The following is a 27,384-nucleotide window of genomic DNA, read 5'->3' as shown; positions in this document are numbered from 1 at the left end:
CTTAAGACACTTATAGTTAAAACGAGATAGAGTATATCTCTCACATAAATCTGTCTCGTTTTAACTCAATCTTAAGTCTGAGCAAAAACAAAGTGCGCTCTATAAGACCTCAGCCTTAGTCCTCTAGTATGGACCATGTAATAGTAGTAGTAACAATGCATGGTACCAATCCGTACCTTATCCGTACCACCCCCTGCCTCTTGGCAACGCAAAACAACCCTTGACACCCTGTCACCATAGTGTCATATTGTCAATATGTCATTGTTACCAACAGAATCAGAGTGAACTATAAAGGAACTATACAACAAAATATAAATAAACCAAGGAATAAACTATCAAAATCACTCGAATTACCCGACAATTAAATAAATTATTGTAAAGAAAGTTTCAAACAAACTACTTAATTACATCTGAGATCCGAACTGAATTTAAAATATACCTAATTTTATTGGGAAAGTTTTACCAGTGGCAGAGTGAACAACCAGTGGTCATAGATCAGTTAAATAATTTTGGTTTTTCTAAACAACTTTTAGAAATGGCCGGGGTCAGTCGTCCTATGAGCCATATGAGGAAACTAGAAACTGTACGTATTACCTACTCAGTTATTTCTAGTAGATTAAGCAACGTTGATTTTGTCTTTAACTGGATGGGTGATGACCATGTGATGACTTTGCAGGTCTTTACCTTTCCTCCATGCGACTCTAATACCAGGCACCTGATTGATGGTATTATAAGTAGGTATATGTAAAGTAAAAAACCGGAGTCAGACTCGCACAGTAAGGGTTCAGACAGATAGACAGATAGACGGATAGACAGGCAGATGGACAGCCAGCGCACGCTTAGTACCTAATATGGTTTCGTTAGCACCCACGAAGCCCTAAAAATAAAGGAAAAGAGCTGAATTAAAACTTTTTTAGTGTCATGAGTGATCTTTTTCCAGAAAGAAGCTCTGTTCCGTGCAAGGAAACGCATCCTTAAGTACCTAGTCCTGGGCTTCCTGAAGCAGGAGGGCTTGATTCGCAGCGCCGAAACCCTGGTCTCGGAAGCCGCTATGACGGACGAGTACACCCTGTGTGACAACATCGACCTGGATATCATATTGCAGGTCAGCCTAGCTGTTTCTATAGCCTCAATATTTCAACCAAGTGCTGGGTTTCCAGAAGCAGGAGGGCTTGATTCGCAGCGCCGAAACCCTGGTCTCGGAAGCCTCTATGACGGACGAATACACCCTGTGTGACAACATCGACCTGGATATCATACTGCAGGTCAGCCCAGCTGTTTCTATAGCCTCAATATTTCAACCAAGTGCTGGGTTTCCAGAAGCAGGAGGGCTTATTCGCAGCTCCGAAACCCTGGTCTCGGAAGCCGCTATGACGGACGAGTACACCCTGTGTGACAACATCGACCTGGATATCATACTGCAGGTCAGCCCAGCTGTTTCTATAGCCTCAATATTTCAACCAAGTGCTGGGTTTCCAGAAGCAGGAGGGCTTATTCGCAGCTCCGAAACCCTGGTCTCGGAAGCCGCTATGACGGACGAGTACACCCTGTGTGACAACATCGACCTGGATATCATACTGCAGGTCAGCCCAGCTGTTTATCTGATGAAGATGATTGAGTCCTTTAATTCTTCCTTTGCTCCTTTTAACCACCGTACCTCAAAACGTCGAACGAGTTTCAACGTCGAAAGAAAATTTCAACTCTCTGCTATAGTTCACGAGATAGAGCAGACTGACAAACAGACGGACGGATGGACAGCGGAGGTTTAATTGGGTTCCGTTGGCACACTTCGGGTACGGAACCCTAAAAATGCTTGCGCTGATAAATAAACCAGTTCAATAAAACTCGCTTCCACTCACAATAGCTCAACCGGTAAAGGAGTGGACTGAAAACCGAAAGGTCGACGGTTCAAACCCCGCCTGTTGCACTAAATTGTCGTACCTACTCCTAGCACAAGCCTGACGCTTAGTTGGAGAGGAAAGGGGAATATTAGTCATTTAACATGGCTAATATTCTTAAAAAAAAAAAAAAAATTGGCAAACTGGCAAGACTTAGGTACAACTTGAGCCCTATATAAGGTGTAAAGATACCATGACATCTATCTTAATACATTTCGAGCCCAGTGACCTAAATAAAGGGAAAATTAGAAAGCGCCCTAAGCTCGCGCTCAATGGAGCACAATTTACTACAAACTGCCACATAAAGCTACCTTTTCACCAGCGCATTTACTCTGTATCTTTAACAGGGCTCTCTCCGTCACTCGTTTCATACAATCGTAGTTCCAATTTCATTTGAATATTAAGCAACCAAAGTCCATGAAATTTTGCAGACATATTCTAGAAACTAATATCTGTGTCTGTGGTGTTTTAGATTTTTCTAAAAATATGTAGTTTTAAAATCACAGGGGCTCAAAGATTTGTATGTAAATTTTTAAGACCGCGTAACTTTGAAACCGAATATTTTAACAGAAATCTGGAAAACCACAGACATAGATATTAGTTTCTAGAATATATCTGCAAAATTTCATGGACTTTGGTTGCTTAATATTCAAATGAAATTGGAACTACGATTGTATGAAACGAGTGACGGAGAGAGCCCTCTTAACGTTTAGCAATGCGCTATCTGTCAAATCTATGAGTCCAAAGCCGATTTTTAATAATATATAGACTAGTAGCTTATGTCCGTGACTTCTTCTGCGTGGACTACGCGAATTTCAGACCTCTGTTAGGGGTAGAATTTTCAAAAATCCTTTCCTAGCGGATGACTACGTCATAATAGCTATCTGCATGCAGCCCGATACGTCCATATTTTGAGATGTGCGTTGATATCTAGATCAGTCAGTCGGTTTTTTTTTTAACCCCCGACCCCAAAAAGAGGGGTGTTATAAGTTTGACGTGTGTATCTGTGTGTCTGTGTATCTGTGTATCTGTGTATCTGTCTGTGGCATCGTAGCGCCTAAACGAATGAACCGATTTTAATTTAGTTTTTTTTGTTTGAAAGGTGGCTTGATCGAGAGTGTTCTTAGCTATAATCTAAAAAAATTGGTTCAGCCGTTTAAGAGTTATCAACTCTTTTCTAGTTTTCTTGTAGAAAAGAAGGTAAGATAACCGTTAGGTTCATAATATTATGTCAATAGACAAATGTCAAGCTGTCAAGATGGACGTTGCCTAAATACATAATTATTTATTTGAAAATGATGTTTTGGAAAACTCAAATACTTTGAATCGTCGGGGGTGTTATAAATTTTTAATTTACACTTGTATATACAGGTATTTAGATTAGCGCACTAGAGCCGTGATAGCCAAGTGGTTAGGACGTCACTTATTCTGGAGCTCAGGGTTCAATCCCGGATATGCAGCTATAATTTTTCGGACAAGTTATATTTAATTTTTTAAAACGTTTTCCTTCGGGAAAACGTCGTGAGGAAACCTGCATTCCTGAGAGTTCTGCTATGGTAGGACTGGCTCTGTGAAAAGACTACATCAAAATACCTTCATAGATAGATGTACAGCATACGTAGATACACGGGCTAGCTTTGAGTTACACAAGTGGTTGTTTTACTGAACGAGCAGAAGGTTAAAATGATATGTTTGAGGTTTTTTCAAATGACGCCATCGTTTGTCTAGTTTTTCTCGTTCACGATCTCAAAACTTTCTTCTTTAATGTTTTCTTTTAAAAGCTGTTTTGAAATATCTTTACAAAAGGATAAACTGGTCATTATCATCATCGTCCAGTTTTTCTCGTTCACGATCTTAATTTTTTTTTCAAGCTTTCTTTTAAAAGCTCTTTTGAAATAACCTCTTTTACAAAAGGATAACCTAATCATCATTATCATCGTCTTCTTCGAAACGAAGTTTGGAGATCATCATAATCCTAAAAGCTTCTACATTTGAAGCCGCCTCTTAATAACTTTTGATCACTAAGGCTGAGATCTATAGAGCGCACTTTGACTTTGCTCAGACTTAAGACACTGTTAAAACGAGACAGCGTTATACTGCTGGCATAAATCTGTCTCGTTTTAACTGAAACTTAAGTCTAAGCAGAGACTAAGTGTTCTCTATAGATTTCAACCTAAGTCTTGTTCAGTGCCCACCACCTTATCGTCCACCCGTTTGCGTCTTTGGTTGGCGGCCTATTTAGAATCGAGCTTAAAATATATGACGCGGTGAATAAATAATAAAAAATTCAAAATGGTCACCATGAAAATTAAATAAAAGGGTTGCCTGGTAGAGATTGCTCCAAGCAATAAGGCCGCCTCTGCACACAATTATTTTTTCTGTTTTCTTCTTTCTGTGTTATGTTCCTTTACATGTGTTTTTAAATGTGCAATAAAGTGTTCTATCTATCTATCTTCTTATATATAAAAATCAATGTTTGTATGTTTGTGTTCTATAGGCGGCTAAACCGCTGATCAGATTTTTATGAGACTTTGGTAGGGTGTTCTGGGGGCGCCCGAGATGGTTCCTGCATCAAAAAAACTAAGTATATATTTATTATATGAATTTAAAAAAATCATGTTTGTTTACGGCATTGGAACGCATGCGGGTACAGCTAGTGTTCTATAAATAAAACTAAAAATTGTTATTAATTCTTGTACGATGAATCCTTTGTGTTTGACCGCTTTTATTTAGGTACAGTTTGACTGAGGTACCTGGTCTATGAGAAAATCCAAGTGGTTTAGGGTTAGTTATGGGAGTACTAATAGCCTAGGTACATAAGTACTCACCTATTGTGAAATACCTAACCTCCATTGTGCATCGTAGAATTGGATGGCTGCCACGGGAAATGTTTGAGACTCGCGGACGCCACGGTGACGTAGCGGTTAGGCCGCGGACACAGCTGTGATAATTATCTTACGAATTGAACTTTATTCTATCGACGACAATTTAGCTAGTAGGACATGCTGGTCGATGTCAGAAAGCTGCATTTTTTATTTTTTATTCCTGTCGAAAATGGAAGCGGCTTAACTTGGAAAGGCTATTAAATCAGAAGGGTAAAGTAATCTCTTAGTGGCATGTGTGTGACGTCAGATGGCAGAGTAGTTACTAGCCATGGCCGAAGGCTCCCTAGAGACAGCCAAGAGACGGTCTCTACTCGGGGACCTCATAACTTCATCCCAAGTCCGTAAGGTATCCGTTAATAAATAATCCGACAAACATGACCATGTTGCATAGTGCTAGCCCTGAAAGCTTTCGATTTCGGCGTGTTGCGATAAAAATGTCTCAACAGACTAACTTTACTAATTGATGAATACAGCCTTATGTATGTACGTCAAGTCCCGCGTTTGCAACTGAAACGGTGATGCAGGAAAAATATCCAAATATCTGCCGCAAAAGAGAAAACATGTTTCCGCCTTTTGCAATCAAAAGATTTCCATTTACAAATTATGGGGTTTTATGCTAACCATACTAATATGATAAATGCGAATGTGTGTCTGTTTGTCCGTTTGCTAGCTTTTCACGGCCCAACAGTCAACCAATTTTCATGAAATTTGGTACAGAGTTAGCTTACATTACCGGGGAAGGACATAGGCTACTTTTTATCCCGGAAAATCAAAGAGTTCCCACGGGATTTTTAAAGGCTCGTCCGTTAAGCCGATTTATATACTTAGAAAGAATTATGCACACAGGTAGCTTGCATCCCAGAAACTGACATAGACAACTTTTTATCCCGGAAAAACAAAGATCCATTCCATCCCACGCGATTTTTAAAAACCTAAACCCACGCGGATGAAGTCACTGCAGGCATCATGTAGTTCTCTATATCTTCTTTTCCAGGATTACTGCAGCTACTACATGATGCGCTTCAACAAGCAGCCTCAGTTCTGCCGGAAAGTGGAGGAGGCGCCAGTGAAGCGGCCTCAGACGAGGCGAGCCAGACCAGAGCCTGTGGTGGTGAAGGACGAGCCGGAACCCGATCTGCCTTCCACCTTCACTGTCACCAAGTTATTAAAGGTAGTGTATCAGTAAGGTGGGGGAGGCGTCAGTGAAGTGACGTAAGACGAGGCGAGCTAGACCAGAGCCTGTGGTGGTGAAGGACCATACGGACCCTAATCTGCCTTCCACCTTCTTTGTCACCAAATTATTGAATGTAGTGTATCAGAAGGTTTTGGGTAAATTAAACAGTTCCCCTCTTCCTGCCTACATCGTCACTATCAGGCACACAACACCCCCTTGTTCTGTGCTATCAGGTGCTTTAAGCTCAATTCTACCTGAACCTGACTGTCCTCTAAAATACTTTACTTTTTACAGGAAAATCAGCTGGCTAACTCTACAATCCCAGCCATAGAAAGGAAGCCCCTAGCAGGATTCTTGTCAAACATCTCATCAGAAAAGAAACAACTCGTAGAACTGCTCTACCAGGATATCATAAGACCTTCAGGAGCGAGTTGGGACGATATCAAGGGTCTGGCAACTGCCAAGAGCATATTAATGGAATCTGTAGTTTATCCTGTTAGGTAAGATATTTTTTTCTTTTTTCCAGACTCCAAAAAAGAAGGAGATTCTCAATCTATTGTTATTTCTTTCTAGATATCCTGAAGTGTTCACTGGTCTCCTAGAGCCTTGGAGAGGAGTACTACTCCACGGTCCACCAGGTACAGGCAAGACGATGCTAGCACGAGCCGTCGCCAGTGAGAGCGGGTGCACTTTCTTCAACATCACCTGCAGTACGGTCGTCAACAAGTGGCGAGGAGAGTCAGAGAAGATTGTCAAGGTCAGGAGAGTTTTACACTTATAGAATAACTTCGGCGTCTGTTGGTCTATCTGTCTATAAGCAGGTAGTAACATAACATTCTTAACTATGATAGGTACAATTTACTTAGTTACCTTTTGAGCTTTTTGGGGCACTAAGGGAAGGTATCTGAAGAAAATTCAGACCATCAAAATCCAAAGTTCAAACACACATTCAGTTAAGCCGGTAGCTCAAAATTGCAACAAACGCAACTGACTGACAGGTCACAATTCAAGGCCACGTAACTACCCTTAAGGCCCTAAAATAAATACAATAGAGGATCCTACTTATATCCTAGTCACCAAATTTTTTCTCGTTCCAGGTGCTCTTCGAAATGGCATCCTACTATGCCCCCTCAATAATCTTCATAGACGAGGTGGAAACCCTGGCATCGGAGAGGGGCGCTGGAGAGCATGAGGCCTCTAGGAGATTGAAGTCTCAGCTACTGACGGAGCTGGATGGAATCACTCAGAGGGATGGAATTGTGTTCCTGCTGGTTAACTCAAATATGCCATGGTAAGGACTAAAGATACTTTGAAATTGTCTGTGCTTCCACCTGCCACCTGCCCCCTGACTGTCACCTGTTGGTGCCATTTGCTTTCGGAATTTTAATATAAGTAGCAGGAGTTGCAAAGAAGATTTAAATAAAAAACTTCGTTAAATAAAGTCCCATCATCATCATCACCCATGTTAGAGCTGAACCAATGTAGAAAAACATTTCGAAAACTTGAAATCGAAATAAGAATCTCTTACTGCAGTGTCAATCCAAATTATTTAGGACCGCAATAGATTCTGGGACTCTTGCAGTCTTCATGACTGAATCATGAAGTCGGGATTCTGGAGACGCGTCCAAGCTTCGGATGCGTGCACATAAGCGGAAGGCTATGATTTAAGTAAATTATTATTGGCCTGGCTGTTTAGCAGACAGCGTGCTTGTCACCTGTAGGTACCTACCCTACGGGAGTGTTATGTAACTTAAAATATCAAAGTTAGCAAGTTATAATTTTCAAATGTCTAAATTATATTTCTATTTGGTTTCTCTATCAGGGAAATAGACCCAGCCATGCTAAGAAGATTGGAGAAAAGAATCTACATACCGCTACCAGATTTCAAGACGCGTGAGGAGTTGTTTGAGACGTTTCTAAACAGCAAGAGCATAGAGCTGGTGCCGAAGGTCAACTTCCAGGAGTTGGCTGCGAAGACCGAGGGTTACTCCGGCAGTGACGTGAAGCTGGTCTGCAAGGAAGCCTTGATGAGCAGTGTGAGGAAGATGCTGCCTAGTATGGGAGGCAAGAGTAAGTTGGCTTGATGTATGAAAGATCTTCCTCCAGGCTGGTGTTATACCCGAGGATCCAGCTGGCCTGATTGTTGTATCTTGAAACTTGTATATTTGGTAAGAAAACTCTGTTAGCGTGATAGAGAAGTTAGGAGCCGAAGATAGGTAGGTATAGTACTTAGTAAAAACTTACCTAAATTACCTAAATACAAAAAAAATTTACCACCGAACCGCAACACGTCGGGCGAGTTTCCATCCTTATGTCGTCGACATTCCATCTACACGCACAAAACGTTTTGCGTCTTCATTCCTCATACGCATGGCTAAGGTTTGGAATACTCTTCCGCGATCTGTGTTTCCTACCAATTACAATCCGGGTATCTTTAAAACAAGAGTGAATAGGCACCTTCTAGGTAAACGCGTCCCATCTTAGACCACATCATCACTTTCCATCAGGTGTGATTGTGGTCAAGCGCTTACCTATAGTGAATAAAAAAAAAAAAAAAAATTATACCTAATTTAGTTACCTACCTTTTTGTTTTATCCACAGATTATACCAACCGCAAAGATAAGATATCGCTCTCTGACATCCTTACGGCGATCGAGAAGACCAAACCAGTTTCCAAAAACCTGTCAAAAAGACACGAGGAATGGCAGAACGAAATGGGCTCATCTTAACATCAGACAAAACAAGCATGAAGGTGGTCACCTATCGAAAAATCGAGATTTAGAATAGACCTGCGCAGACGACGGACTTTTGTCTTCCGCGGACAAGTCTCTCGTCTGCGCAGGCCCTAAGGTTTTAATAATAGTTTTTTGACATTGAATATGTAGAAATTGTAAAATAAAACTCAATCTATATACAAGAATTATCATTTATTAGACATCTAATTGAATTCCTCTATACAATTACAAAACTTTGAAAAATACATATTATTATTTATTATTATTTCTTAATAAATAGATAATAGTAAATCATTAACTATTATACATACACAGCTCAATTCCAATCTACACTGGACAGCAAATAAACCGGGCCACCCACTACCTTGGAAGTCTGATTCGATTTTCTCAAAAAGTATAAAACTTACAACTATCAAAATTATACCTGCAGAAAGTGCATTTCATGATGATTAAAATGAATGGAAATTCATTGCGATTAATCAATTAATTAAGTGTTTATTAAGGATTTTACAAGGAAGAGTCGTTTTCCAGCCAGGTTAATCGTAAGTAATCATGAAATGAAAACAAAAATTAAATCCAGAAACAAAGATAAAATTAAAAAAAGTTTTTGGTCAGTATTCAGTATTCCCTCCCCTTGCTCGGGTAACTGCCAGCATCCTCGTATTCATCCACCTCACGAGCCTGACGATGAAATCTCAAGGAATTGCATTCCGCTCCTCTTCAATTGCTATTCGCAGCTCTGGAAGCCTTGTTGGAGCCGATATTCGGGCTCGAACCCGACGTTTCAGCTCATCCCATAAGGGTTCTATCGGATTCAAGTCCGAGCTTCGAGTTGGCCAGTCCATTGTACGAATGCCCACGTCGCATACATACTGGGTCACCACATGAATAACGTGACGTCGTGCATTATGATGCATTAACTGGCATATTCTGCGCGATATATCCTGCGTAAGGTACCACATGGTGTGCGAGGATTTCAGTAATGTACCAATGAGATCAATCCACGTGTACGACCCCCTGGTTCGATGAAAACTAACGCTGTACATGCGGTTAACGAGATGCCGCCCCAGATCATTACAGATCCTTCTCCATTAGCAACAGTTTCCTCGATGCAACACTGAGAATAACGTTCTCCAGGGCAACGATATTGTCTCAGACGTCGATCATTTCAATGTAGACTCACCCTGGTCTCATCAGTGAAGAGTACATTACCCCACTGTCCTAACGTCCAGTCCCTATGCTCTCGAGTAAATTCAAGTCGTGCTTCATGGTGGGCTACCGTCAATGCTGGGCCTGTTGCAGCTCTCTTTGGAGTCAGGTTCCATTCAACAAGTATCCTTCTGATGGCGTCTGGGCTTATGACCACTTGGCGTTCGTCACGCAGACTTTATTGGACTTGAACTGCGTTGAGGCGGCGATTTCGCAGAACAGAAGTTGGATATCGGACGTCGGCATTCGTACAATGGGCTGGTCAGCTCGAAGCCCGGACTTGAATCCGATAGAACACTTATGGGATGAGCTGAAACGTCGGGTTCGAGCCCGGATACCTGCTCCAACAAGGCTTCCATAGCTGGGAATTGCAATTGAAGAGTATTGGAAGGCAATTCCTCGAGATTTCATCGTCAGGCTCGTGAGGTGGATGAATACGAGGATGCTGGCAGTTATCCGAGCAAGGGGAGGGAATACTGAATACTGACCAAAAACTTTTTTTAATTTTATCTTTGTTTCTGGCTTTAATTTTTGTTTTCATTTCATGATTACTTACGATTAATATGGCTGGAAAACGACTCTTCCTTGTAAAATCCTTAATAAACACTTAATTAATTGATTAATTGCAATGAATTTCCATTCATTTTAATCATCATGAAATGCACTTTCTGCAGGTACAATTTTGATAGTTGTAAGTTTTATACTTTTTGAGAAAATCGAATCAGACTTCCAAGGTAGCGGGTGGCCCGGTTTATTTGCTGTCCAGTGTAGTTTATTAGTTTTAATATTATTTAAGTAGAAAAAAAAACAAAGATCTATGCAGAATAATGCTAGAAACATATCTACAATATAAATCTCCAATCAGTATCGTCGACAGTATATTTCTAATCTACTATGGTCTACAATCTGCTCAGTTGAACTACTAAGTTTTTTTTTGAGAAATCTTAAGCCGGGTCCAGACGAGTGTAACGAGTAATGTAATCCACCGTGTAATGTAGCACGAATTCTAAGTGTGGACGGCACTCCGAACATTTCATAATAAGGCGGTTCGCAGCGAAATTCTGCATGCCCGCGAAGTTTTCTAATCGCGTGACACAGTACGCGAATTTCTACCAGAGAATGCGCGAGCACGCGCGGGACTGCGCGCGGATGCGCGAGTATCCGCACGGATGCACAATTGATTTTAGATATTATTTCAATGAGGACAATGTCGATAATACTTTGACTATGAAAAATGCTCTGCGCCGCGCTCCGCCATATGTGCGCCGGCCCTAATAATAGATTCGCGTACACGCTTTGAATTCGTGTGCCGTCCCACACTGTTGACGCTAAATAATTACAAGTAATCTTACATTACACGTTACACTCGTCTGGACCCGGCTTTACAGCGCTTTTATAGAGAGCACTTTGACTTTGCTCACACATAAGTCAGGGTTAAAACGAGACAGATTTATGTGAGGAATATACATCTATCTTGTTTTAACTCTAGTCTGAGCAAAGACAAAGAACGCTTCATAGATCTGCCATTTTGTGGAAAACTTAAAAGAAACTTTATTTCTTTGGGCTGTTTCACAATCGTGGGGTTAAATTTTGTCCCAATCCCAATACAAAAACTGTCAAACCGTCTTTATTCGTTGGATGAAGTTTATCTGGAAGTTGTGAATCAGACCCTAAATAAATCAATCATTGTTTGATTTTAATTTTGTCTGTAACGATGGGTTGACATGCAGATTACTTATTATTGCCAAAGTAATTTTTCAAAATTTGGGAATATTTAATGCAAAGTAATTTTTTCCCTGGATGAAGGGAGTTACCTTTTAATTGTTTTGTCAAAAATTAAATCACGAAATTTTATTTTGGCACTGTTTAGTTTCGTTACAAAAATATTGATGTATAATGCATACATTCTGAGAGCTAACCCACCATATTTGCTCTGTGCCAACTGTCATGTCAAAATTACGGTTCACGTTTAAAATAGGGACCAAAATCGTACTTTTGACATGATATTTGACACATAAAGTTAATATGGCGCATGAGAAGTCATTTTTAACCGACTTCCAAAAAGGAATTGGTTCTCAATTCAGCCCTTTTTTATGTAAATATGTACACCGATATTTTCTTTCAAGGACCGATTTGCAATTTTTTTTATCAATAGTAGAAGTACATACTACTCCTTAATCCTGATGCTGCAGGCCCAGGGTTACTGCCCGCCTAAGTTACAGAAGTTGAGACAGAGCAAATACGGCGTGTGAGTTCTCAAAATGTATGCACTATATTTATTAAGTCACAGATTGGTATTATTTCGTCTATTTATACATGGTATATTATATCCGCGAATATCTACCTAGTACATAATACATTTTCAAGAAGGAAAATTCACAATTAGATTTTATACATACATTTAAATATATTAGATCGTATTAATACTGATAGAACCAGGCGTAGTTTTGCGAAAATAAAGTTACGCGTATTTTGTGAAAAACGTTCCAACCTACAATAATTCAAAACTGAGAGATTTTGAAAAAACTTATTACCAGCTGGGCGATTACGGTGAAATGACGTCATAGAAAAAAAAATCCTTGTTATTTATTTGTGTAGTCACATTCATAATTAATTTTTCCAGGATATGAAACGCCCTATATAGTAATAAGTACTTTCAAGTCAAGAGTGAATAGGCATTCTAGGCAAACGCGCTCCATCTTGGGCTGCATCACCACTTGCCAGCAGGTCTGATTGCAGCCAAGCGCTAATCTATAAATAAATAAATAAAAATGATGCCCGCGACTTCGTCCGCGCGGATATTTGTTTAACATCCCGCGAGAACCATGGATTTTTTTTAAGTACTGTGTTGTTACTGTGTGTGTTAGTCCAAGGTATAATCGATCTCCATTCAAATTTTCAGCCAAATCCGTCCAGTAGTTTTTGCATAAAAGAGTAACAAAGACACACACACATACAAATACAAACTTTCGCTTTTATAATATTAGTGTGATAAATAAGTCGCTGACCTGTCCCAGCTTTGATTTAGTGAAATTTTTGAAAACCGGTGAGGAAGTGGAATTTCAAAAACCTCTTACTATAGTTGCTAAAAAAATAGTAATCAATATGCATGCAGTTGGCTTTCAGCCCATAAGAAAATCTTTCACCATCCAAAACTGGATATGATATGTTTCGTTCAAACAAGCGTCATATATTTTAATGTAGTAATTATAACTTGTGATGGTTTTTTGAGCGGAAAGTAGGGAATTTGAGGGGATGGCTGCAGATTATCTCCCGACAGTTCCTGCTGATTGTATCACTGGCCCCGTCACAAACATATATACAGTATAAACGTTACATTCTATACCTATAATGCCTTCAGGCCCAAAATGTTGAATTTCTAAAATGTTGAATCTTAAAACAAAAAAGGAATCACCGACTTATCGTCAAAGTTGTCAGTTTTAGACCATTTTTGTGACGGGGGAAATCTCAAAAGTTAAGTTTTCTGAATCCAGTTTATCTTTTCGTTAGACAACTTTTTTTACATGCCTACAACTTTGTACGGAATCCTCCTCTCTTGGTGCGCGAATCCAACTCGCACTTGGCCGTTTTTTTTCTGTTAATTACGTTTAAGCATATGTAAATTAAAAACTTGCTTTTATGATGCAATATTTTGGGATTCAACATTTTGCAAATTCAACATTATGAGAATTGGGATGATGCCTATGTCTAAAATAAATTGTTTCTAAAGGCTCCTACACAGTATTCCGGCGGCACAGCCGGCGGCTTTTGCTGCAAGCGATTTGCCGCCGGCATAGTCAGGTCGCCGGCACTTGCCTCTGGTGGCCGCAGAGCATCATTTCAGTTGTGGCAGCCGGCCAAAGCGCTAGAGATGTACACTAGCGAGCGAACTACGCCGGCTTGCCGCGCAACCCGCCGGCATACCCCGGCGGCCATACCGGCGGCTCGTTTGTGCGGCAATCCCGGCGGCTCAAATACCCGCCGGGCTTGTTGGCGGCATGCCGCCGGGCTTGTTGGCGGCATGCCGCCGGGCTTGTTGGCGGCATAGTGTGTAGGAGCCTTTAGGGTCTTCCTAAATTCATAAAATCCACGTCCGCTGTTAGTTTTAAGTTTGCCAACCATTTTAAATTATCCATTTAGCTAAAAAAAGTACGTCAAATTATGTCAAATGTCTATGACGTTACTTCAGTGAATTTCATACAAGCTCCCTTACTAAGCGAGCGTTTTGACGTTTGATAAAAAGTCACTGATTTGACTAAGAGTCATCATCCCTATTCAACATTTTAGGAATTGAACGTTTTGAGGCTGAACTCTGAAGGCTATATGGATGCATGATCACATTAGATGTGGAATATGATGGCGGGGATCTGGCCGTCCTCGACGGAGGTGCCGTTGTTGTTGCCGGCGGCGTACGAGAACTGGAACACCACCTTCTCGCCGTTGTTGCAGTCCACGGTGACGCGCCGCAGCCCGCGCGTGCCGTAGTATGAGTCCGTGCCCTGCAACGAAATAATTTTACAAGGAACCAAAAACTTAATTTGCTATAATCCGCCACCCAACGAAATCTGTATAGTGCAACATATAATTGCAATTAGGCATTGTAAGGTCTACATCTCGTGAGAATGCTCCTGTGTCGGGGCGAAACGCGCGTCGAGTGGTGTTGGGATTTGTGTGGTGCTGCGTGGTGGTGGTGCGTGTGGCTTGCTTGGTGGCTGGCTTTTCCTGCATGTTTATCAGTGGGAGGGCGGGCGGTGCATGTCGCATGCTGCATGTTGCACTATACAGATTTCTTTGGATGGCGGATTATAGCAAATTAAGCTTTTGGTTCCTTGTATATCATGGACTCCCGCAAAATAACGTCTGCTTCTATAAGGGCTGCAAAGTTGTTATTGGGACCCCACCTAGGTGAGAAAACACTAAGTCTAAGTAGAAGAAAGTCGTGCAGGGCAAGGTGGAGGGCACCAGAGGGCGCGGAAGGTCGCCTATGTGATGGACCGACCTAATTAAGTACTAAGTAGTGTACCAGGCTGTCGGCCAGCAGGGAGAAGTGCCGAATGCTCGTGAGGTGTATAACATCTGCCCTCAAAGACGTTGCTTCGTGATGACCACGACCGCTCTGCCAAGAGTGATACGACGCAGAAGAAGAAGTTTGTATTGAGTCCTTAGGCTCCTTGAACACGATACCTTTATCATCCGTGCCATCACAACAGAACATGGTCATGTTGGAACACACACTTTGTCTAAGGTGCCTACCTTAAGTTTGGCGCTGGCTATGTAGGAAGTGTTGGGCAGGATCTCCACGGGCTCCTTGAACATCGCGCGGAAGGTGTCGTCCGTGCCGTCACAACAGAACGTGGTCGTGTTGGAACCACACACTTTCTTTGTTGCTAGGTGGATTATCTGGAATTATAAATGCTTTTTGTATTCACCTACCATTTGAGTGGCATATGAGACCATATGCAACTAGTGACCTGTCAATACCTCGTAGCTTTAGTTTTAATTTTAAGTTAACATAATAATTTACTATCACCACTATATCATTGTTTGGCAATCAGAAAATAGTACCCAATTTGAATAAATTACTTTGGATAATGGCATTGGTGACCCAAAACACTGGTAGTATTTAGCACAATAATTATTGAGAAGCATAGAGCTTTCAAAAGCAACCTAATCTCTCATAGAAGAGGCAAAGTCTATTCACTTGTCATTCAAATCAAATCAAATCAAAATCATTTATTCAAAGTAGGTACAATTGTACTCCTTTTGATGGTCGAAATTGTTAAATTTGTACAACATAGTGGAGATAATTAATCACGTAACTTAAAACTACGAGAGTTCCAAACGCGCCCAAGTCTGAGCACAGCCCACAACAAACTCAGCCGGCATTTGAGTGTCTTTTAAAAGTCATAAGAGCTCCAAAAGTACAAAAGTATTTACTGCTAAATCATTTAAGGGCCAGCTCTAAATTAGACATATTTTGTTATGTTCATTCACTTTATAAAAAGAACTTACCTGTAAATGAACTTCATATTCTGTTGGGCCAAAGTAGGATCCGTACAATCCGAATCCAACAACAAAGATCCTCTGGTCCACAGTAAACCTAATCCTATCAGTAGTGCCACTATACCCCCAACGAGATTCTGTTTGTGAAAACCGATTTACTGTCAGCTCTTTTCCTGTCATGCAACATCTTGGTGTATCTAGGAAGCCTACGTTCGGTTTTGGATTAACCGTAAAGTATAGAAATAACTGGACTATCTCTCGGTCATCTAATAGCCCGCTTTGAGCAGGCCCCATGGCAAATTCTTCAACAGACATAAGGGGGAAGCGTATGGCGTGGAAGGCTCTGCCGAGGACCATTCTTTGGTTGTTGGGAGTGACTGGTAGTTGACGTCGTATGCATTCGGCCTCTGACCATCGTAGGACTGCAGCGAAGATTTTTGCTTCTCGAATGCGGAGGGTGTCTCTGAAAGAGAAATGATTGAATGAATATTACTGTACTACTGTGAACTAGGGTGATTTAACCTTATATTTCCAATAAACCCTAAAATTAATGATAGTGGTTTTACAAACATTTGCTTCGTAAATCTGTTGGTTTTACCTGAGAGACATGTTAACAATTTTACTAGTTTTTCACTACATGCCTGTGACTATCCGCATGGATATACATAATATGTCTGTAGTGTCTGTAGGGGATAAACACATAAGTATAAAAATCATACCTTTCCAAAACAGCATTCAAAGTATCCTGATCTATATCAGTAAATCCCTCTGCATTCAATGCATCTGTAGTATTCTTATCAATCATTTCCAAACACAGAGCAGCCAGCTGGGGCTCATCAAACAATCTTGCTTGAGTCAAAAGCAAAAACGCATTGTCTGTACCCAAATTAACCTTTAAAAACTCCACACAATGCTCTTCTAATGCTGCTACAGCATATTTCTTAGCAGTATAGAGCGTTGTCATCACACTTTCTGGCCCAATTCTAACTTCATCGGAATACAAAAACTTCAGCAAGTGTAGAAATGCTGCAGGTTCAACGTCAGGTAGCTCAACCTCTTCTGCTTTCGTTGCTAATACGCCGTTGAACATTGCGTCGAACACTGCACTGCCTACTGACAAAACGAATTTGTGTGCGGGAATAACTTGCTGATTTGCATCTTTGCCTACTATGAAATGAACATCTGATAGAATTTCGTTGTTAAATAAAAATGATAAACGTTCCTTAACTGTAGTTTTAGTCGCTTGCCAGTTGTGGAGGCGTCCGCCTGAGTTGTTCGATGGTTGTAGGTTCTCTATGGCTGACGAAGAAGACGTAGGTTCGTTGGCGTGACCTTCTTCGTCGTTATGACTCCCTCGCGCCTGCCTGTTCGACGGCAGCATATTCTGTGGGGGGTGCTCCTCGCCACTCGCCCCCTCCTCCAGCCGAGCATTTAACAGTCTATTCACAATATCATTCTGGAAACCAGAAGCCATAGCTACGGTTTATTAACTTTTATCACACATTACATGAAAGCCGGTCGATTAAAATTTTCCTTCCAGATTGAACTAAGACTCGATTCTGGTACATTCAATGTGGAAATATCGAGTTACGAGAAATCAATTTGGTTAATTTGATTTAGTTTCTTGAATGTTTGTGTAGATATATTATTTATTTAAACGGTTTTCAACTTCGATAAAATTTTCTCATTTTTGACGTCCAATTTTTTCAAATTGACGTTTGCTTAAAGACATTGACAGTTGACATTGACAGGTAGATTTTTAATAAAAAAATCTGCGGCTCTGGGTACCTGTTGTTAAGTTCTTGATGATTGCAAGCGGACTGCGGAGAAATCAAGAACGCTGGGCCATGACTTTTGCTTTTGGAATTTAGCCGAGAATATGACCTAAGCCCTTACTCGCACGAACAATTAAAAAAGCGTTGCGTTAAAACCCGGCGTTGCGCTGAAAATACAAAGTGCGCGTTAAAAAAGCGTTTACGTGTGAACCGATACTTGGTAATTCATTTTTGTTCTATTTGAACGCTTTTTTAACGGACGTTAAAAAAGCTCTCGTGCGAATGAGGGCTAACGGGTGGCCTAGCTGTTGTGGCAGAGCATAGCGATTGTTAGGCAATATTGACTGGTACCTATCTGAATGGAAGACCGAATTTAGATTTTTGGCTTTTTCGTTTCCTCCGTGCTTTGGAAGAGACTTCAAACCATCGACCTCGGTGATTATTAATAACAGCTGTTAATCCATACTAAAAATACAAATATTATAAATGCGAGAGTGTGTCTGTCTGTCTGTCTGCTACCTTTTCACGGCCCAACAGTTTAACCGGTTCTGACGAAATTTGGTACAGGTCAGCTTATGTCCCGGGGACGGCCATAGGCTACTTTTTATCCCGGAAAATCAAACAGTTCAGAGGTCTTTAAAAACCTAAATCTACGCGGACGTAGTCGCGGGCATCCTCTAGTAAAATATAATAATAATTACAAAGAGTTGAAATATTAGGTAGACCGTATTAAATAACATTTATTCATACAATAATAGTCAGATGCGGAAGGAAGGACGGACGTGGGAACCCATTCATCATTCATCATCATCATCATGATCAACTCATCGTCGGCTCACTACTGAGCACGGGTCTAGTCTCAGAATGAGAAGGATTTGGCATAGTGTACCACACTGGCCAAGTGTGGATTGGCAGACTCTGAGGCATATAATAAATGTTTTCTTTCGACGTTAAAAAAATATTCAAATAATAATTTTACTAAGGACAAAAATTCGTGCGGATACCTGCGATTTTTTTTCAGCTAGATGTTTTATTTGATGGAGATAGCAGGTTTCTAGTCGCTGCTTTGCCTTTCACCAAAGTTTGCCTGGTGGAGATTGCTTTGAGCAATAAGGCCGCCTTTGCATACAATCGTTTTTAGCTTATAGTTTCTCTATTTTATCTTGGTTTTTCTTGTTTTGTGTGCAACAAAGTTTTCTATCCATCTATTTATCTAAGTAGGTATAGAAAGTAATAGCTTTGAAGGGAAAACCAACAAACCAATAAACAAACACAGGAAGTTGGGTATCTTTAAGATATTTCTCTTATAAAAGGCGCCTAAGTAAATAAATAGTAAAATCGTGCAGTCATCTCTTGCCCCTCACGTACAAAGACGGCACGGGATGGCAGCTGCTTTATTGCCTCTTTACCGCCTTCTGAGTAGTTAAGTAGGTGCGCAGAAATAGGAATGTGTAGAATTGGCAATAAATTTATACCTACTTCCATTCTTTATACTACCTAATAATTAAAATGCGTAAGTGTGTCTGTCTGTCTGCTAGCTTTTCACGGCCCAACAGTTTAACCGATTTTGATGAAAAGTGCATCGTTAGGTTACACCCTGGGGAAAGGCATAGGCTACTTTTTATCCCGGAAAATCAAAGAGTAAATATAATAAACAATGCTCATTCTATATCTTTGATGACTTTGGGCTTATTTCGTGGTTCAACTACATTTTTTATTCCCATACAAATTAACCCTAGAATGCGATCTCACCTGGTGGTAAGTGATTAATGAGTCTAAGATAGAGGCGGGCTAACTTGAAATAATGGGTTCATACCGGACACTGGTCCCGTCGTGACGATGTATCGGCTTTTTAAACTACTTGCCCGTAAAACTATGAACATGACGTAGGTTATGCTAGATCGAAAAAAAAATTCTGTTGTAGTAGCATAACGATCAATCATTGATTGCAGCCGCTACAAAAGAATCAGTCAACAACCTAATAAGCAGGTTTGTTAAAAGTGTTTTCTTTGAGTGCCAGAATGAAGGCCCACTGTCCTCAAGTCTATACCTATACAGTATCGAGCACATTTATGCTTGGCCTGTTATTATTATATTTATTGATTTCTTCAATCACTATTGGCAAAAATCCACATATTTTGATGTCGGTTAAAAATCAAATACGCACGATGTAACAACACTTCTATCACCAAGCAGTTCTATGGCTGATTTTCTACGTCATTGGGGCACGCACGCGCGCGATGGTCGATCCAGCTACAGGTGCTGGCCCGGCAGTCGGACTGTCGCCTTCGACGGGACAACCCTCCATCAACCCACACAAGGCGTTCCAAAAAACCATGTCTCTGACTTTTATAACAGACTGAAACCTTTTAAACCCATAAAAACCCCATACAATTCTATTTAAATTCATACTTGTAAAAACGCCTGTGATTATTTAATAGCAACGTGTCGGCAAAATAATTGCGATAAAAAATTCAACAGGCGTTCAGGTTCCACGCTCGCGATTAGAAACGTATATCCTTTTATATTTTAAAGTTACCCCTTTTTCTATACTATTGTTAACGTTTCAAGTTATTGATTTAATAAACTCTTGGTAGAATTATACAAAAGTGTCGTTGAGAAAGTCGATTGGATATTGTATCGATCATATAAATATTAATTATGAACGGTTCGAGTGAATTGTGAACATGAAACGTAAATACGGTGTCCTGAGTTTTGAAAGTGCTGTAGTGTAAATTTTAATGTAAGTATCAAATCAATTTAAATATTTATAATCATTTTGGTATCTAATAAGCTGTGATAGACTAGCTTAGTGGTTAAGTAAGACTTCATAAAAGAGAAGTCGGGGGTTCAATCGTGGGTATGCGCCTTTAGCTTTCAGAGTTATGTGCGTTTTTAACCCCCGACCCAAAAAGAGGGGTGTTATAAGTTTGACGTGTGTATCTGTGTATCTGTCTGTGGCATCGTAGCTCCTAAACTAATGAACCGATTTTTTTTGTTAGGTTTGCTAGGTTTTTTTTTCTTTGAAAGCTTGATCGAGAGTGTTCTTAGCTATAATCCAAGAAAATCGGTTCGGCCGTTTGAAAGTTATCAGCTCTTTTCTAGTTACTGTAAACTTCACTTGTCGGGGGTGTTATAAATTTTTAATTTACACTTGTAAGCAAGTGAATATCAGTAGCCTTGACACTTGACAGTATATCCTAAGCTATATCCTAAGTTCTTCTTATTTTTAGAGGAGACCTGTGCTCAGTAGTGGATCGGTGATGATAATGGATGACTATGTTATTACGTAAGACCAGTGCCTACTGATATTATAAATGCGAAAGTGTCTATCTGTCTGTCATCCCATCCGTTTAACCGATTTTGATGAAATTCAGTAGGTACAGAGATACCTTATATGCCAGGTACGGGCATAGACTAGGTACTTACTTTATATCCCAGAAACCCAAAGAGTTCTCCCGGGATTTTTAAAAAACAAATCCACGTGGATGAAGTCGCGGTTATCATTAATTTGGTAGATAGCTTGCATCTTGGAGACGGATAGATGTAGGCTACGTTCATCCCGGAAATTCAGTTCCCAAGGGGTTTTAAAAAAAAATCACGCGGACGATGTCACGAGTATTCAGCTAGTCACACTTCACACTAATATTATAAAGGCGAAAATTTGTGTGTGTGTGTGTGTGTGTGTGTGTGTGTGTGTGTGTGTGTGTGTGTGTGTGTGTGTGTGTGTGTGTGTGTGTGTGTGTGTGTGTGTGTGTGTGTGTGTGTGTGTGTGTGTGTGTGTGTGTGTGTGTGTGTGTGTGTGTGTGTGTGTGTGTGTGTGTGTGTGTGTGTGTGTGTGTGTGTGTGTGTGTGTGTGTGTGTGTGTGTGTGTGTGTGTGTGTGTGTGTGTGTGTGTGTGTGTGTGTGTGTGTGTGTGTGTGTGTGTGTGTGTGTGTGTGTGTGTGTGTGTGTGTGTTTCTCCTTCACGCTAAAACTACTGGACGGATTGGGCTGACATTTTGAATGGAGATAGATTATACTCTGGATTAGCACATAGGCTACTTTTTAAAATCAAAGAGTTCCCACGGGATTTTTAAAAACTACATCCACGCGAACGAAGTCGCGGGCAAGTCAATCAAGCAAGCAATCTCAGCTGGTAGTAAGAGATGATGCAGTTTAAGATGGAAGCGGGCTAACCTGGAAGGGATATGGTGATTTTCGCGTTGGCGAACCCCGGGCATCACATTCACTTCAGATCATCAAGACCGAAACACCTCGGTCAAGCCTGGCAAGCTCTGGCCCTCGTTTTCTACCACAGTTCTAATTACCTATAACCACAGCACATGTTGTAAATACCGCCCATGTAATACAAGTGATAATATTTGTTAGCGGCATTTTTATTTATCAGTTATCATACGCTGCATGGCTGCTACAGTACCTTTGGTTTCTACACGGCATCGTACTGGAACACTAAACCGCTTGGCGGTACGGCTTTGCCAGTAGGGTCGTGACTAGCCACGGCCAAAACCGCCCACCAGACCAGACCAGAAATTATAAAATTCCAAACCCTGCCGGGAATCGAACCCGGGACGTCCTACTAATAAGACCACAACGCTTACCGCTAAGCCAGGGAGGCCATCATATAGATAAGAAACCGATAAGGGGTGCGGGTTTAGTAAAAAATCGGTCAAGTTCGAGTCGGGCCTCGCTCTTGTAGGGTTCCTTACATAATTATAAATATCATATTTTTGATGTATAAAATATTTCTTTTCCTAGCTAGAACAATGCAATCACACCAAAAGGAAAATCCAAAAATTGTTTGTTATGGTTACAGCTAACAAACTATTTTATAAATCGTTGTTTTCAATATTTATGTTTGTGTATATAATATACCGAAATTTCATGTTCCTAACTAGTTTATTTTTTGAAATGGGCAGCCCCCGTCACAAAATTGGTCTAAAACTGGCAACTTTGATGGCCCCCCATTTCCTTATTTTTTTAAGATAAAATAAAAAAAAAAAAAATTCTTACCTACTCAATGCTTACTTTCACTTTAGCCCTATTGCTAAAGTGATCGGTGTTCAAACAGCATGTTTAAAAGATCTGAAGTCATTTGGATCAGCCTCACTAATGGGTGTCCCTCAAGGCACTATTTTAGATCCCTTTATGTTCTTGGTATACATAAATGATTTACCATACGAATACGATACAATATGAGCTAGTAAGTATAAAGTTTTGTTCCAGAAGTGAAGATGTTGAGTCCAAAGATTCAACGTTCAGTCCGCGTCAACGACGGACAACTTGTGACGCTGTCTGACCGAGCTCAGTACGACCACTCTCAGGTAAGGCCTCATTCAGGGAGACGCGGGGAATTTTACGATGCGTTTTGCGTGAGTGAAGATGTTGAGTTCAAAAATTCGACGTTCAGTCAGTTAGTATACATATACAGTAGAGTCTCAGTAATCCGGCACTTCAATAGACCGACACGTCCAATAATCCGGCACCTTCCGCCCGCGCCAAGTTGCACAAAAACAGACCTCAATTAAGAATCATTTTAAAACTATGTAATTACTTAACTGTGAGATATGTTACAGCTATAAAAACATGAACCCAAATAGATTGTATTGCCATTATGAAATGTTTGATTTAATTTACTGTGAATTTTCCTATACAATCCAGTAATCCGAACATTCCAATAGTCCACCCTATGGTTTTTAAAAGTGCCGGATTAGTGAGATTGAACTGTATATATTTCATTGAACAAGTTTAAAGCTAATAAAGCTATAAATAGTCTTTCATTTAAACTCCATTCATGTTGTTTGAATGTTTGTTTAAATACTTGTATTTGTTTTGGTGCAGGCCGGGTACTTGCACAAACGGAGTGCTGACAATACAAAATGGCAGCTGCGGTGGTTTGTTCTATATCAGGTGTGTACCTTCTATTGTATTCTTTTTTTTATTACGGGTAAGCAGTTATACATAATTAAGATTTACATATTGTTTTGTTACATAATATAAGAGCAAGTGCTGAGTTTCTTGCTGGCTCTTCTCAGTAGAACTTCATTCCGAAGCGGTGGTAGAGTTACAGATACATAAGAGATACTATGCTGTCCTACATAAAATAAATACTTTTTGATTTTGTGTTAGTACTAGTCTTGATAGGTTCTGCCGGGCAGCGATGGTGGTAGATGGTAACTGTATGTTGAATGTACAGAACCTGCTGTTTTATTACGAGTCGGAGAACAACACGCGCCCCACGGGAGTGCTTCTGCTGGAAGGCTCGTACTGCGAGCGACTGAGCAAGTCACCCATGGAGAGGAATGCTTCGGTAAGTAATATACAGGGTGTACTAATTACAACGCACAACGCAACAGGTGATAGTACTGACAAGATAGGGGACGATGGGGGAATTGCGGACGCTGAAGGGAAATTACGTATAAAACCCATACTATTAGAAATAATCAATCAGTCTTTATTAATTATAAAACTTTAGTTATTCAAGTACAAAATTAACATTAACTATTCTAGGAGATCAATCAACGACTACAAATTTTGATTGAAAAACAAAACCTTGTCTGTCCGTAATAACCCGTAGCCCTTGGGGCAAATACGGACGTGTGTTTCTTGAATTTTTTATTCTTGAATTCTTGAATTTTATTAAAAGTTGATTTTATGCCTTTTTTGGAACAGCCCTTTTTCACTTTGTCAAGAAATGTAGACTTCGGAATTCTGTATTCTCTTCCGCCTGACGAAAAGTTATATGTTCATCCTTTATTTCTTGTACGGCTTTTTGCAAGGTTGCGATGGTGTTGTACGTTCGTTCTTTTTTTCTGATATACTTTCGAGGCATCTGAAAATGAGCAGTAAATTGGTTTAGTTTTTGACAAATTATCTAGTCAGGGGCAATTACGGACGTCCGTATTCACCCCAACGAGCTTGTCCGCAATTAACCCAACCAGATCCAAAAAAAAAAGTTGGCAATAATTTGTAGGTAACAAAATTTCTCATAGAAAGTTATTTGTGTAATCTATTCTATATGAACGAGGCAATCGATAGAAAATATAGCTTTTTATTGTCACTTACTTTACAGACATAACACTCAAAATAGTAAACACTACAAATTAGATCAAAACTCACAAAAACGTTTGAGTTTATTTACCTTAACAGGGCTCTCTCCGTCACTCGTTTCATACCATTTCATACAATCGTAGTTCCAATTTCATTTGAATATTAAGCAACCAAAGTCCATGAAATTTTGCAGACATATTCTAGAAACTAATATCTGTGTCTGTGGTGTTTTAGATTTTTCTAAAAATATGTAGTTTTAAAATTACAGGGGCTGAAAGATTTGTATGAAAATTTTAAGACCGCGTAACTTTGAAACCGAATATTTTAACAGAAATCTGGAAAACCACAGACATAGATATTAGTTTCTAGAATATGTCTGCAAAATTTCATGGACTATGGTTGCTTAATATTCAAATGAAATTGGAACTACGATTGTATGAAATGGTATGAAACGAGTGACGGAGAGAGCCCTCTTAAAAATGGTGCACAGCCTTCCGTCGCGAATGTTTCCCTGGCAGTTGGCACTGAAGATGTCGGAAAGTAACTAGTGATCGTGGCAGACGGGCACGGGGGAAAGGGATTGAGTAGATATCTGCTAGTCTGTATTTACCCCGTGTCCGCAATTCCCCCATCGTCCCCTACCATGAAAAACCCCGAAAAAAATTCCTTTAGGTATTTTTCAAGAGTTCGCTATGTATTGCTAATAAAATATCTCACGAAAAGATAATGCCCAATGGACGTTGCGTAGATAGATTCCCCGGGGTCAATGCCGCGTCGTAGGCAAGGCATTGACCCCTATTGAGTTTGCGTGCTATATACCTACGTTGCGAGTTTGAAAAATACTAAATCACTAAAATTACTAAAGCATAAGGTATAGAGAGTATAAGGATGGGCATTGTAGCACATTGTAGTATATGCTCTTGATGATTCAAAAGTACTTGTAAAAGTCTAATTGAATAAAAATATTTTGAATTTTGAATTGGTATCGGATTGTGTTACGGTAGAATGACAATAGCGCTAAGTTTTTGCCAGCTTTCTAATTACATCTTGTACTTATCAAATTAAAAAAAAATATAAACACGACTGCTCTGCCATACTGGTTTAAGCAAATTAAGCTTTTGAACCTTTGTATATGATTGACTTCAGCAAAGTAATGCCTGCTTGTATACAATACTTTTCTGTTCAGTTCTGCTTCACCATCACGTATCGGCGAGAAAGCCAACGCCAGTACGAGTTGAGAGCTGCTTCTGAGGTTGACTGCGTGCACTGGGTCGACGCTATCCGGGAGGCCAGGTAAGTAATTATTAAATTACTAGCTGATGCCCGCGACTTCGTTCGCGTGGATGTAGTTTTTTAAAAATCCCGTGGAAACTGTTTGATTTTCCGGGATAAAAAGTAGCCTATGTGCTAATCCAGGGTATAATCTATCTCCATTCTAAATTTCAGCCTAATCCGTCCAGTAGTTTTTGCGTGAAGGAGTAACAAACATACACACACACACACACACACATACAAACTTTCTCCTTTATAATATTAGTGTGATTACCAGGGATCGGAAGCGTCCACTGCTGGGCATAGCATGGGTGGGCAATCCGTTCAGTAATATTCGCGTGATGCGCGCACATACAGATTACAGACAGACAGACAAAAATCCCAAATAAGCCTCGATAAGCCTCGATAGCTCAACGGTTGAGGAGCGGACTGAATTCCGAAAGGTCGGTGATTCAAACCTCACCCGTTGCACTATTGTCGTACCCACTCCTGGCACAAGCTTTACACTTAATTGGAGGGGAAAGGGGAGTATTACTCATGATTAGCATGGCTAATATTCTTTGAAAAAATTGTTTTGGGGTCTATATCGATACCTAATAATGTTTTCTCCCATCAAAATTTTTAAAATATGTTAAATTTGTTAAAGAATTCTTCAATAAGTTTACTTTCTATGATACCTTCCTTATAACAAGTGTACCTAAATTAAAAATTTATAACACCGCCGACAAGTGAAGGTTACAGTAACTAGAAAAGAGCTGATAACTTTCAAACGGCTGAACCGATTTTCTTGGATTATAGCTAAGAACACTCTCGGTCGAGCCGAGCCACCTTTCAAGAAAAAAAAACTAAATTAAAATCGGTTCATTATTTTAGGAGCTACGATGCCACAGACAGATACACAGATACACACGTCAAACTTATATCACCCCTCTTTTTGGGTCGGGGGTTAGTGAGATGTAAAATCTCCCATCGTTACCTAGTTAGGTACAGTAACATCCCGTCCATGGCAGGCATTAGACGCGACCTTGACCTGATTGCAAGAGTTACTTACGCGAGAGAAGTGCGGCCTCTGTAATTCAGTAATGGGCATGGAGCCAACTGAATAATACATTTGTGTGATTTTGATGGACTTTTATTCTGCCTCTGCCTCGTTGGTCCAGTGGTTAGCATGTTGACGTGGTCCTGGGTTCGATTTCCGGGTCGGGCCAATAGGGTATTAGATATTTAGGGTTCCGTACTCGAAACGGAACCCTTATTGGATAATATTTTGCGTCTGTCATGAAATTTGGCAGGTAGGTAGCTCTTATAGCAAACAAGTAATGGAAAAAATCCTGTGAATTTTTGGAACAAAAAATAATTAAAATGAATATATGAGCAAATAAT

At 40.2% G+C, this 27,384-nt stretch overlaps 3 protein-coding genes across 3 annotated transcripts in view; 2 read left to right on the top strand and 1 right to left on the bottom strand.

The window, feature by feature from the left end:
- Positions 1-277: 277 nt before the first annotated feature.
- Positions 278-9,016, top strand: LOC123874294 (katanin p60 ATPase-containing subunit A-like 2). Its single transcript, XM_045919542.1, has 8 exons — positions 278-583; positions 941-1,105; positions 5,778-5,954; positions 6,252-6,457; positions 6,531-6,714; positions 7,055-7,248; positions 7,780-8,027; positions 8,559-9,016. Exons 1-8 carry the CDS (start codon positions 536-538, stop codon positions 8,684-8,686), a joined length of 1,350 nt encoding a protein of 449 aa, XP_045775498.1. The 5' UTR covers positions 278-535; the 3' UTR covers positions 8,687-9,016.
- Positions 9,017-14,095: 5,079 nt separating this feature from the next.
- LOC123874292 (BTB/POZ domain-containing protein 2-like) lies at positions 14,096-17,615 on the bottom strand. Its single transcript, XM_045919540.1, has 4 exons — positions 16,624-17,615; positions 15,914-16,367; positions 15,155-15,301; positions 14,096-14,400 (listed from the first exon to the last, which is right to left on the bottom strand). Exons 1-4 carry the CDS (start codon positions 17,376-17,378, stop codon positions 14,242-14,244), a joined length of 1,515 nt encoding a protein of 504 aa, XP_045775496.1. The 5' UTR covers positions 17,379-17,615; the 3' UTR covers positions 14,096-14,241.
- A 2,360-nt stretch (positions 17,616-19,975) lies between these two features.
- Positions 19,976-27,384, top strand: part of LOC123874308 (ras-specific guanine nucleotide-releasing factor 1-like) — a 42,635-nt gene continuing 35,226 nt past the window's right edge. The window contains exons 1-5 of the mRNA XM_045919567.1: positions 19,976-20,422; positions 22,906-23,003; positions 23,521-23,589; positions 23,876-23,989; positions 25,916-26,022. Coding sequence (XP_045775523.1) covers positions 22,914-23,003; positions 23,521-23,589; positions 23,876-23,989; positions 25,916-26,022 — 380 coding nt within the window. The 5' untranslated portion in view covers positions 19,976-20,422; positions 22,906-22,913. The remainder of the gene's footprint in view (positions 20,423-22,905; positions 23,004-23,520; positions 23,590-23,875; positions 23,990-25,915; positions 26,023-27,384) is intronic.

This window comes from Maniola jurtina, chromosome 18, assembly GCF_905333055.1.
Source record: "Maniola jurtina chromosome 18, ilManJurt1.1, whole genome shotgun sequence".
NCBI lineage: Eukaryota > Metazoa > Arthropoda > Insecta > Lepidoptera > Nymphalidae > Maniola > Maniola jurtina.
This window is presented reverse-complemented; position numbering and strand designations above follow the sequence as displayed.

Bases quoted from the DNA above. Each gene is read 5' to 3' on its own strand.
- LOC123874294 (XM_045919542.1), top strand. From the start codon at position 536: ATGGCCGGGGTCAGTCGTCCTATGAGCCATATGAGGAAACTAGAAACT. The intron at 7,249-7,779 runs GTAAGGACTAAA...TTTCTCTATCAG, and splicing joins GTTAACTCAAATATGCCATG to GGAAATAGACCCAGCCATGC. The intron at 8,028-8,558 runs GTAAGTTGGCTT...TTTTATCCACAG, and splicing joins GCCTAGTATGGGAGGCAAGA to ATTATACCAACCGCAAAGAT.
- LOC123874292 (XM_045919540.1), bottom strand. From the start codon at position 17,378: ATGGCTTCTGGTTTCCAGAATGATATTGTGAATAGACTGTTAAATGCT. The intron at 16,368-16,623 runs GTATGATTTTTA...TTTCTCTTTCAG, and splicing joins TTGAATGCTGTTTTGGAAAG to AGACACCCTCCGCATTCGAG. The intron at 15,302-15,913 runs GTAAGTTCTTTT...TTATAATTCCAG, and splicing joins AATATGAAGTTCATTTACAG to ATAATCCACCTAGCAACAAA.